This window comes from Urocitellus parryii, chromosome 6, assembly GCF_045843805.1.
Source record: "Urocitellus parryii isolate mUroPar1 chromosome 6, mUroPar1.hap1, whole genome shotgun sequence".
Taxonomy (NCBI): Eukaryota; Metazoa; Chordata; class Mammalia; order Rodentia; family Sciuridae; genus Urocitellus; species Urocitellus parryii.
This window is the reverse complement of record NC_135536.1, coordinates 101,063,718-101,077,088: the sequence shown is the minus strand read 5'-3', so window position 1 is coordinate 101,077,088 and position 13,371 is coordinate 101,063,718. Positions and strand designations below refer to the sequence as shown.

Sequence of the window (13,371 nt, the reverse complement as noted above, 5' to 3'; positions counted from 1 at the left end):
AAGAAAAAAATTTGAGCCAGGCATGGTTACAGATGCCTATAATTCCAGAGACTTTGGAGGCTGAGGCAGGAAGATTACAAGTTTGAGGCCAGCCTCAGCAACTTAACAAGAAGAAGGAGAAAGAAATTGAAAAAAAAATTTACACACACACATGAATCAAATAGTAAAAAAAATGAAAATGTTAGCCTGACAAGGTGGTACCCCCCAGCCCCCCAATAATTCCAGCTACTTGGGAAGCTGAGACAGGAGGATCACAAGTTTGAGGCCAGCCTTGATAACTTAATGAGATCTTGTTTCAAAAGAAAATAAAAGGGACTGGGATGTAGTTCAGTGGTAGAGCACTTCATGAGGCCCTGGATTCAATCCCCAGTACTAAAATTAAAAACAAAAACATTATTTGCTGAGGTTGTTGATCATGCAGGCAAAAGTAGTGGATGTTTGCTACCTATTTCCAATCAGCACTTTTTTCTGATTATTCTTAGGCCATGTGCCCCTGGAAAGAGAAAAGGTTGAGGGTTATTCACCCTTTCCTTCTTACTTTTGCTTTGCTTACCAGGCAGCCAGCAGGAGTGATTTGTGACCTGAAGCATTTGAAATAGTTCTTAGCTGTCCTGCTCACCAGTATAAGCTAGCATGGAAGGCAGAGTCCCCTGGCAGAAATTTTCTCCAGTGAGATTAGCTTATCACACTGCAAGGGTCAGGCAGCACATCTGGGTCTCCAGAACCCTTTGTGAAGCCCATTTGGAAGACAAGGTAACTATCTTCATTGGGCATAGGGACATGGTGGGTTCTGTGTAGTCCACTACCCATGATTCTGGTCTTCCAGGATCCAGCTCACTTACATAATCATCCGTAACAGCTTGGTCCCCTGAACTTCCTCAGCTGGCCATCTTAAGTGGGAAGTGTATTCTGCTCTAGTTTCTATGACCTGTTTCCTATTGCATAAAGGTTTTAGAGGTTTATTTCAGTGGTATTCCCCTGAGGCCAAACTAGGTCTCAAGTTAAATGCCCACTGAGGGCTGGGGATGTGGCTCAAGCGGTAGCACGCTTGCCTGGCATGCGTGTGACCCGGGTTCGATCCTCAGCACCACATACAAATAAAGATGTTGTGTCCACCAAAAACTAAAAAATAAATATTAAAAAAAATTCTCTCTCTCTCTCTTAAAAAAAAATGCCCACTGAGTGGTACATATATACAATGGAATATTACTCAGCCATAAAGAAGAATGAAATTATAGCATTTGCCAGTAAATGGATGGTACTGGAGGCTATCATTCTATGTGAAATAAGACAAACCCCAAACACCAAAGGCCAAAAGTTGTCTCTGATATTCGGATGCTGACTCACAATAATTGGTGGATAGGGAAGAGTGGAGGTTCACTGAATTGGACAGGGGGGAATGGGGGAAAAGGAGGAGGAGATGGGATTGGGAAAGACAGTAGACTGCATTGGACGTAACTTTCCTATGTTCACATATGAATATATGATCAATGTAACTCCACATCATGTACAACCTCAAGAATATGTCAAAATATATTCTATTGTCATGTATAACTAAAAAGAATAAATAAATAAATAAATAAGCAAGCAAACTTTTGCTTTTAAAAAAAGAATATTGGGCTGGGAATCTGGCTCAAGCGGTATTGTGCTTGACTGGCATGTGCGCGGCGCTGGGTTCGATCCTCAGCACCACATACAAATAAAGATGTTGTGTCTGCCGAAAAACTAAACAATAAATATTTAAAAATTCTCTCTCTCTCCAAAAAAAAAAAAAGAATTTTAATACTGAAGAAAAAAAAACTTTAGATGTCCCTCTGACTTTGACTTCCAAGATAAAACCACTGAATTATTCTTTGTCCCTATTTCTCTGTTTCTTCTTCATTTTCCCCCTGACTTTAGGGTTCCTCTTGTTCTTTCCTACCCTAACAACTCTGAACATGATGTCAGAGATCTTATGCTAATAAAAATAAGACATCCTACAAAAAAATAAATTAATAAACTTGCTCACTGAGACAGTGTAGTAATGTTTGCCACAGGTTCTAAGAAATAGGAAAATTTTTGGTTTTTTGTTTCCCAGAATAGCAAGCTAGCCTTCCAAGATGAAAACCAACATTACGGTTGTCACGTGCAGAGAACTTCTCCAGCCCCAGCCTGTTAGGCAGATCTTAGATCAGTTGTGTTCAGGGTTCACAATGCCCTTCTGATTGTGCCAATTTCTTTGCTTGTGTGTAGTGGGTCTCCCCTATTTCTCCACTCTCCCTACCTGCTGCCATATACTCAGTGTTGGGGCACTCTTTCTTATTCTCTCTTCCACTATCCAGAGTATCTGAGCTTCTCCAAGCCTCTATTCACTATTGAACTCAAGCTTTTTCCCACAGTCACTAACCTGGAAGAGTAGCAGCTTTCTAGTTGTTTTGATTCCAAGTTGTAGATAAGCAGTTGAGTGTTGGTTGTTTCTAATCCACTATCTTGAAAACTCTCTTCTTATCTGTCTTTGGTATTAAGGTAATACTGGCCTAATAGAATGAATGAACGAGTTAGAAAGTATTTTATCCACTTCTGTTCAAATGGGCTTTTTTGTTTGTTTGTTTATTCTGGGTATTGAACCTAGGGCCTCACATGCTAAGGATACATTCTACCACTGAACTACACATCTACCCACAAATGGACATTGTTTTTAGTACCCAAATGTGTGATAATTTATACAATAGAAAATTAAAACAAGTGCTAAAGAAAAGCAACAAGAAATATTGTGTCCCTTGATGGAAGAAGAAACCATCTTCTGGTCTAGATCTAAATACCAATTATCTTTGGAAACAAACTAATGTTTTAGTCAGCTTTGCATTACTGTAACTAATATGAGACAAGAATAACTTAGAGGAGGAAATGTTAAATTGTAAAGGCTTACTATTTAACAGGTTCATCCCATGGTCAGCCAGTTCCATTGCTTTGGACCTGAGGTGAGGCAGAAAGATGGCAGAGGAAAACTGCTCAGTTCATGACAGCCAGGAAACAGAATGAAGTGCTAGGAACAAAATATAAACCCCAAGCAGAGTACACAGTTACTATTATGGCATTATGTAAAAATGTGGATGTGTAACCGATGTGATTCTGCAATCTTTGTAATGTTTTGAATAACCAATAAAAAAATATAAACCCCAATAACAAATATGGAAGCAGAGAAGAATGACTGTTTCTGTATGAAACTATGGAAAAGACTTTCTAAAGACCAAAGATACTAAAAGCTGAATATTGCTTTCATCTAATGAAAATAGAAAGCATATTAATAGATTAAATATAATAGGTACTGCTATAAGAGATAAAATTATTTCATTTATAAGTGGAAATATTATTGGGATTTTTTTTTTTTTTTTTAAGGTGGTGATAGTGGACTGGATGGGTTAGGAGGACCAGGTGTGCAACTAGGAAGCCCAGATAAGAAAAAACGAAAGGCAAATACACAGGTAAATTGACATTTTCTTTATTAATAGTTTTCCCTTATTGGTATGATCAGGCTAATAAAGCAAATTTTAAATTTGATAATGGGCATTGTTTTCTATCTTTATCCAGAACCTAATAGTGAATTCCTCAGTGATTTTTTTGTTTGTTTTTTATTCCTCAATCAATGACTAACTTTGGGTAGGCCTAGAGTAAATAGTTCAAGGTAAGTATAGGCAGACAAATTAAAATACTTGTTCTTAAATCTTACTTAAAGATTTTTTAATGGCAAAAGTGCTTGTGCGTTCTATTACAAGATTTAAAAAATATGTACAAACAAATTTAACCTGAAGTAATATTAAGTCGTTATAGTAATTCAGTGTTATGTGCATTTTTCACAAAGCAATTATGATGGAGGCATCCATTATTGAAACTTGTGGTTGTAATAAATGATTATATATACAGGCTTTTATGGCTTTATTCTTTAAGTTTGAAGCACTCTTTTGATAATAAAGGCTATAAATAAGTATGATATTTGTACAAATAACTTTGCCTTTCCATTTTGGCCACTATCTGATAAACTTGCAATGTGATTAAATCTGGCAATTTATTTTTCCAGTGTGAAGTCTAGAGCTTAGTGTTTTGGTAATGCTTTAATTGTATCTCCCTGAAGTTAAGCTAAGAGGAAAAAAATTAGATCCTATTTATTGTTATTTAATTTTATGATTTTTGAAGGATCTAAAAGGTATTTTGGGTTGGAGGGATCTAAAAGGTAGTTTGGCGTTAGTGTTTTAAGTGAAAGAGTTTAGTTACAGGAAAACATACTAAATGAAAATTATGATAATGAAACTTCTTTTGAAGGTTAAATACTTGAGAGATTTGAAATAACAATGGATTTGAGCTCAGAAAAGCATACTTATTTCCTTTCCTAAATGAAACATGACTATTTTTATCATTAAGCATAATTATATGTTAAAATTAATTGTAATTGAAAGGTCAAGTGAAGAAATTAAATTTTTATAACACCATAAGAGAAACTTGACTAAAACCAAATTCATAGGTATTAAGATAACAGGAAAATTATAATGACTTCTTTTAGTTATGAACATGAACTTTACATTTTCTTTTCAGGGACCTTCTTTTCCTCCATTATCTGAGTATGCTCCACCACCGAATCCAAACTCTGACCATCTAGTGGCTGCTAATCCATTTGATGACAACTATAATACTATTTCCTATAAACCACTACCTTCATCAAATCCATATCTTGGCCCTGGTTATCCTGGCTTTGGAGGCTATAGCACATTCAGAATGCCACCTCACGTTCCCCCAAGAATGTCTTCCCCTTATTGTGGACCTTATTCGCTCAGGAATCAGCCACACCCATTTCCTCAGAATCCTTTGGGCATGGGTTTTAATCGACCTCATGCTTTTAACTTTGGGCCACATGATAATTCAAGTTTTGGAAATCCATCTTATAATAATGTACTAAATCAGAATATTAACATGCCTAATCAACATTTTAGACAAAATCCTGCTGAAAACTTTAATCAGATTCCTCCACAGAATACTAGCCAAGTATCTAACCCTGATTTGGCATCTAATTTTGTCCCTGGAAATAATTCAAGTTTTACTTCTCCATTAGAATCTAATCATTCTTTTATTCCACCTCCAAACACTTTTGGTCAAGCAAAAGCACCACCTCCGAAACAAGACTTTAGTCAAGGAGCAACTAAAAACACTAATCAAAATTCATCTGCTCATCCACCTCACTTAAATATGGAGGATACAGTGAATCAGAGCAATATTGAATTAAAAAATGTTAATCGAAACAATGCAGTAAATCAGGAGAACAGTCGTTCAAGTAGCACTGAAGCTACAAACAACAGCCATGCAAATGGGACACAGAACAAGCCACGACAACCTAGAGGTGCAACAGATGCCTGCACCACTGAAAAAAGCAATAAATCATCTCTCCACCCAACCCGTCACGGCCATTCGTCTTCTGACCCAGTGTATCCTTGTGGAATTTGTACAAATGAAGTGAATGATGATCAGGATGCCATCTTATGTGAGGCCTCTTGTCAGAAATGGTTTCACCGGATCTGTACTGGAATGACTGAAACAGCTTATGGCCTACTAACAGCAGAAGCATCAGCAGTATGGGGCTGTGATACCTGTATGGCTGATAAAGATGTCCAATTAATGCGCACTAGAGAAACTTTTGGTCCACCTGCAGTGGGCAGTGATGCTTAATCACAAGCATTAACTAAAGTGGGGTTTTCCCTCTGTATTACAGAGGTTTGGTGACACAGGACTTTAATGTTTTACGTTATTTTTTTAAATACACACAGAAAACATTTACCTTTTAGTTTTTATTAATATTTCACTTCATTACTAGTACAACTTTGTATTGTCTTTGTTTGCTCTCTTAAATGAGGATAATGTATGTGGGGTACTTTAGAAACAAATAAATGTTAGTAGTTATTTATCATAAACATAAAAGCCTCTTGAAGCTTCAAAATAATATAACAAATCTAGGCAAGTTTTAACTTTTAAAATGTGTATTTCAGTGGTGAATTTTGGCTGTATCACATTAAACATTTAATTAAGTTTCTGAAGGATCCATTTAAATATTTCCAAACATAATATGTGAAGGTATAACATGGGGGAAAGCATACATTTTAATGGATTTATTTTAAATAAGAAGAGTATGACACTAGATTCCTCCTCTACTAGGGTCTTTGAAATAAGTGAATTTCATACTTTAAAATTAGTCTTTTCAGGATATGTATACAGATATGAGACAGAGACAGATTTTAGCATATAGATTCTCAGCGTTTATTAACTTGTGGATTGTATCACATGAAATTGCTAATATTAGATCAGTTGAAAATTGACTGCACTTAGTAAAGTTGTCATAAAGTATGTTTCCAGTATTACTATTTAGAATTATGATAGTATTTTGGTCTTAATTTTCTTTGGTTATTGAGTTGTTTTGTTATTGTTGTCCAGAGAAATAAATAATATGGTGTCCTCTGAAGAATTGTGAACACTTTCTTTTTTATGATTTTAAACTTGGACATATTGCAAATGAAGAAGGTAGAAACACCGGTTTGGCTTTAGAGGACTCTGCTGGTAAAAGAACTAACTACTTAGTTTGAAAATTCTTGTGCTGGGGATCTGAATTTCCAATATGTACCTCAGGGAAGATCAAAATCCATTTAAATAAAGACCAATTAAGAGCTTAGGTGAAAGCTAACTTACAAACAATCAGTAATTTGAGGCCTTGCTGAAGGCTAAGGAGTTTTTGCTGTGACTGGGTAATGTGTAAAAATGGAACCGAGAGTACACTCTAGAGAGAGAAAGAACAGTTACAGTTGAAGGTATGCTCACTCAGACTCAAATAGAAAACAAAACAAAACATGTTGAGAGCAGTCCATAACTGGTGACCAAATAAATAAAAAGATACAGTATGACAATTGATAGTAATTTATACAATGATTGAATGTTGATGAAACTCTAATAATTCACCACCATTATCATTGCAACCAAAAAAAGTTTGGAAGACAATGGTGATCCTTGAAGGAGATAATTACTACAATTTGAACCTGGGGAAGCAATGACAGCAGCAGCATGTTGCCAAGAAATCTGAATTATGTATGAAAATTTTGATTTAACAACATCCTTTGGTTAACAAACATAAACCCTCATTTCTACATGACAGGACTTTATATGTCGCAAGTCACTAACACAAAGTTAATTGACTTGGGTGGTGAAATTTTGTCATTATCTATCATAGTTCCTGGACCTTCAATGGATTACCATCTTTTTCATCATTTGGAGCTTTTTCTAAGAAACAACATGTTCCCCAACTGAGAATCAGTAACTAGAGTATTTGAATAATATATACATCCTAAGAAAATGATGAATTCTATAAAAATGGAGAAAACTAATGCTAATGTTTCTGATACATATCTTAATGGAATAAAACTTAACTTTTAAAAATAGTGTTTTAATTTTGACCCACAAAACAGCAATTTCATATGGTACAAGTAATAGTTTTCTCCTTCTACCCTCAACTAGTTAGAGGTGAGTACAAAATATTTTCAGAGTTGTATATCTTCACAATTTTAGGAAATGAAATGAGATAAACTCTAATACTAGGTGTTCTTTTGTGTGAAAACTTTACCAATTGAAGCAGGTCAAAATGCATTGTTTTGGGCTGACTTTGGCATTTTGATGATGCTTAGTACATACCTGAAGATTCCATTTTGCTTACTTTGTAGTTTTGTTAAAGAGAGATAATTTTCTAAACATTGAAGGACCTAGTTTTGTTTTTCCTGAAATTTTCTTGAGTAATGATTTTTAAGAAATAATAGAGTACATGCTATATCACCACTTCTAGCATCAGATCATGACTTTTTTTGACTGAGTTAAACTAGATATATATTTTTAATGGAAACTTCCAATGCCCTCAGGATTTAACACTTGATGTGGCAGTGTGTACTTGAGTTGTGCTCATTGCTAAATTTTTTTTTAATTTTTTAATATTTATTTTCTAGTTTTCGGCGGACACAACATCTTTGTTTGTATGTGGTGCTGAGGATCGAACCCGGGCCGCACGCATGCCAGGCGAGCGTGCTACCACTTGAGCCACATCCCCAGCCCATTGCTAAATTTTTTTAAAAATATTTTTTTAGTTGTAGATGGACACAATACCTTTACTTTATTTAGGCGCTAGGCTAGTGCTCTACCACTGAGCCCCTCATTGCTAAAATTGAGTATGCAGTTTCTTAAAACCTTTGTTGCTTACACTTTAAGTAGTTACCTGTTTTTGTAAAAATGAAATAACCTCTCCCAGGCTAATCTAAAATATTTATGAGGTATTTCTTTCATTTTCTAAGCGGTTCTTAAAAAACCATATAAACAAATAAATTTTTATTCAAGTGTTTAGATTTTCAAAACACCTTACTCTAAGAATCTAATGGTTCTAAAGGAAAACCTATGATTGATTTTGACATAAATCAACCAAACTATAATCATTGCTGATGAATATTTTCATGTGTTTGAATTTTTTACTAATTCTACATTTGTCCCTACAACACTCTAAAATTATATAGATGGTAGGTGCTTTGGGGTAGGAAAAATGATGAATTATGAAGATGGCCAGAAAATTTGTCCAATTTGTCACAAAAAAGTCCGTTAAACAAATTGATACTATTTTCTTAGGAAAAGTGTTGAGCTTCTCTCAACTACAGAAATATGCAGTGATGGATATAGGTGGTGGAATTGTATCTTTCGAGTTATTATCCCTTTCCTTCCCTGAAAAGCCTCATCTCCTGCACACATATACAAGGACACACAACCAAGTAGGATTAGAATTTCTCCTACATTCTCAAGTTTCACTAAAGTTCAAAATGGCTAAATATTAGCATCTAGGCTCACTCACCGATGCCAAGTTACTAATGAAAAGTTTTCAAGCATCAGTTTTTTTCTTAGGACTTGCTTTGCTCATTCATGATTCCTGGTCAACTTGCTTCTAGATGTTACTGGACATGCTAATACTGAAATAGCTTAGTTTATAATAGAAAATTAATTGTTCTTCAGATAGAGTGCTTAGAATTAGATTTGTGATCAGTGATTTCCTTTTGAGTAAAATGCTTTAGAGTACTGCTATTATGATTCTTGTTACCCAAATTAGAAGGTTATATACATGAAACAAGATTTTCTTGTACTAGTTCTTAGTCTTCATAGATAAGCACAATGTAAATCAGGTTTTTTGGTAGGTTCTCCCCCGCCCAGACTCCCAGTTCTGCTTAGTGGCAGAAAAAAACTCTTTACGAGTATGGGTCACCATGAAATCTGCTGACTTTAATCATCCACATAAAATCAGTACCAAGAGTTTTCATCTAACATGCTTTCAAACTTTTGTGTCTTGAACAAATTAGAATGCTAGTATTTATTATCCAGCATACTAATTGTATTTAATAGTAAGAAAACATAAGCAATGATTTTTTTAAAGGGGAGTTAGAAAGTGTTTGGATTTCTTTTGCAATGTACAGAGTTTTCATATGCATGAGCATTTGTGCTATTTTAGACTTTTTTTTTTTTAATTAAAAAAGTTGAAAAGCATCCAGGCTCCCAAAGTTCATTTGTAAATAGTGGCTTGGACTCTATATAAAATGATTAGATTCCTAGGGAAGCTCATAAAGGTGTATTTAAACCATAATGTAGTTAACTGCTGTTATACTGAGATTTCAGTTTTCTTAAGGAAACCAGTCAATGTAAGAGAAAAAAACAGAGATCTTTACTTTTTTCTGTGTTGAGGAAGGTTAAGTTCTGTCCCGTGAGTTGTTTCCCAGTGGCTCTTTTACAGTTTTAAACTCTCTGGTGTAATGCTGCACAAACAAGCTTGTCTTTCCCCCTCCTGGATGCTCTGTCTCTCAAATTTTCCCATCTTTCCTCTAAACAGAAATTATGTTTGTGTCGTTATCTGTTGGCTAGATTTAAGAGAAAAGCATTTTTCTGCTCATATGAGTGAAGATAATGGAGAAAATTACTTAATTTTTTTAAAAAAAACAAATCTTCAAAATGAGTCTTTAATATTACCATTTTAGACTGTATGACCACATTTCAGGCATCAGGGAAAACAGTATTTTTAGCAAATTAACTGGTATTGTCTTAAGACTATTTCTAATTTCTTTAGGTTGTTTTGCCTTTTCACAACTTGCTGTCCTCTAATTCTGAACTCGAAAGATTTCCTCATTTTCAAATCTGAGAAACTTTCCCTTTCTTTTTCATTTATCCAGTAGAGCAGTAAAAAAAGTCACAACTGCGTTTTCGAGCTCTTGGTAGAGAGAGGTTTGCAGGCATCTCTGGAGTGAGTAGGCTAGGGATAACAATAACATCTTCCAAGACAAGTGGTTAAAGGGAAATGAAGGGAAGAAAATGGCCATGTGTATGCCAGGCATTAACACATCACAAACTGCCTGTGCTTATTAAAAACTTTAAATGAAATCCAATGGATAAGATTCATCTTTGTCATATTTTATCAATAATACATTTACTTGCAATTATATTAAAACTTACTCTAAATATTGGTACCTTTCTTATTCTGTAGATAATATAGATGATGTTGCTTGTTAGTTAAAATGTTATCTTTTATAAAAGAAAGTCCTGCTTCTTATCATGATGTATGTGACTTAAATGATTGTTTCATATTAAAACTATTTCTTCCTTATGTACTGTTTACATATACCTCTTTTTGGGATATTAGTTCAGTACTTTTATACAAATCTGAATGTGTTCCACATTGGTGACATGTATTTTTGCAGTAAGTTTTGTTTTGTTCTTAGAGCATGTCTAAAGTAATACATGCACTAGTGCTGTGGTCTGTGACAAAATTACTGTAATTCAAATTGGAAAACAAAAATGTTTCCAGACTTTGTCCACCATTTATTCCTATGGCAAAGGAAATTACTATGTAATACTAATTACTTCTTATGCTGGTATGTTTTAAGCTACTCTATGAAGTATGTGAAACATCAATATTTATGGATTAGTAGATGGTTTGATGTCTTTGAAATGTGAGAGAGGAGTAAAATTGGTGTTAGCAATTTATGATACTCATAAAACACTAAAATTTGTATAAAATTTTAAATTTGATCTTCTATAGATATGATTTACCAAGAAATTAACTGACAGTGCTTATTAGTATTCTTTTAGCCCATGCTACTAAAATTATACCATAGACATTGAACTTAAGCAAATATCTCCCAACCAAAAGTAGTATCATTCTCTCTACCATGACAAAAATAAGTAGTAAAACTAATCTTCACTTATTAAGAAGTGATTAAGATACCATAAAACTCCTCTACTTTACTTGGAATTTGTACTGTTGATACAAAGACTTGAATGCAGTTTTCTTTGTATTATCTGATGGGAAGACTTATTAATAAAAGTCATAATCAAGATTTAAGGAAAAATGTTTAATTTTGAAGGCAAATTAAAAACGTTTTTAAATTTTAGAGGCATTTATTTAAGAAAATTAGTTTTAAATCATTCTTATTTTGTCATAAAAACAACCAAAAGAACTGTAATAGATGATACTTGGCCAGTGCACGTTTGTATATTTGAAATCACATGCTTGAAAGAAAAAAACCCTGCTCCTGAGTGCTTAAACTGCATATCTTTTAAAAATGTTAAAGATATTAGACTTTTATCAATTCAAACTGTCCTGAATGAATGTTTTACTACACCAGTGAGTATGTTAGAAAATAAATGTATACCTATATTATGTTAATAACATTTCTGTACAGCATCATATTTGGCATGGTGGTTGTGGTATGTTTTGTACTTTTGATTGTCAACTTTTGATAGGATTAATATAGCAATAAATCTGACTTAGTCTTAATATTTTTTTAAAATGCCAGGTAACATACTGTGTCATAATCTCATTATATTTTACTTGAGTGCCCATATTTTCATAGGTCTATTTTTTTGTGTTAAAAACTTTAATATTACATGTTAGGGGTTGTGTGTGTGTACTGTGTGTGTGTGTGTGTGTGTGTGTAATACTTTTACATACAATCTTTTAGAACTGGGTGTTTCTATTTTAATTATAGAGATTTAAAGAAGTATTAGTATTAAATGATCATGAACTGTTTTGTGGCAAAGTTTAAGTATGAGATTACTAGATCACTCCAAATTCCTTATTATCCTTATGTGGTGTGTGTGTGTATGTGTGTGTGTGTGTATATATATATATTACAATTTTCAAAGAAATAAAATTGTCTTGGTAACTGATAGATTATAGTAAATCATGAGGTAGTTTGTTTAAAGGCTTCCAAGTGTTAATTACATTCTCTGTTCTAAATACTTTTAAACAATTACTCTAAATAGTAATAAGCCAGTTCTACTTTATATTTTTGAGATGTTTAACTCTTACAGTTTCTCCCTTCTGATCCTTTTCCCTTCTTCCCTAAACACCATGCTAGAATTTAAAACTGGATTTTACTTTGCCTTCCACTTTTCAATTTTTTAGTCTAAAGTAATAAAACAAAGGTTCCACTGTCAAGACAGTTCATGTTATTGTTGGCCATTCTTTTCAGGGATAATGCTAATGTCATTTGTGCATTGTACAAAGAATGTCAGTATATAGACCTATTATTGGTAGAAATGATGTATAGCAGGCTTTCTTGAATAATGTGTATGGTAAGTTTGTTTCCTATAGTGTTATTATGCTGAAGATTCTTTTAAATAAAGCTAGTTTTTAAAGAGAAAAAGATCTGTTTTAAGTATTTGACTTTCATCTTTCATCAGGACAAATAGGTATGAGCATCTTGGCTTTGGGAGGGATATGTCCAATAAAACATCAAGTGGATTAAGGTCATCAATTTACCAGGAAATTAATTTCATACTGAGACCCAATATTTTTGTCCAGGACTTGTTATATACATTATTTTTCTTGCAGTGGATTATGTACAGAATGATCATAATTCATTTCTAAAAAGTTAGGAATGATCATATGACAAAATGCTGTGGTTATCTTTGAGTAACAGAAGAACAGATGATTTTTCTAATTGTATTAGGGAAGGGATGTGGGATAGGAAAAGGAAAGACAGTGGGATAAATCCAAAATAATTTTCATATGTACTTATATGAATACACCATAGTGAATCCCACCGTCAAGTACACCCATAAGAATGGGATCTGTTAGCATAATTGCAGCCATCTTCCTTTTCCCCACCCCCACTTTAAGAATACTGTTCCCAAGAAATAGAAACTAGCCCGAGATAAAACCTACCGGCCTGGAGATGTGCTGGTCTCTCCCTGTTCTCTCATTGAGAGATAGATAGGAGACAACTTATTGGACCCTGAGATAGGGATGCACTGGTTTTCCTGTTCTCTCTGTGAGAAGAGAAAGGGACA

The 13,371-nt window shown here is 34.0% G+C and overlaps 1 protein-coding gene across 1 annotated transcript in view; it reads left to right on the top strand.

Annotated features, from left to right (window-relative positions):
• Pygo1 (pygopus family PHD finger 1) overlaps window positions 1–12,714 on the top strand; it is a 39,318-nt gene extending 26,604 nt beyond the window's left edge. The window contains exons 2-3 of the mRNA XM_026413394.2: window positions 3,379–3,464; window positions 4,570–12,714. Of these exons, the coding sequence (XP_026269179.2) occupies window positions 3,379–3,464; window positions 4,570–5,694 (1,211 nt within the window). The 3' untranslated portion in view covers window positions 5,695–12,714. The remainder of the gene's footprint in view (window positions 1–3,378; window positions 3,465–4,569) is intronic.
• Window positions 12,715–13,371: the final 657 nt, after the last annotated feature.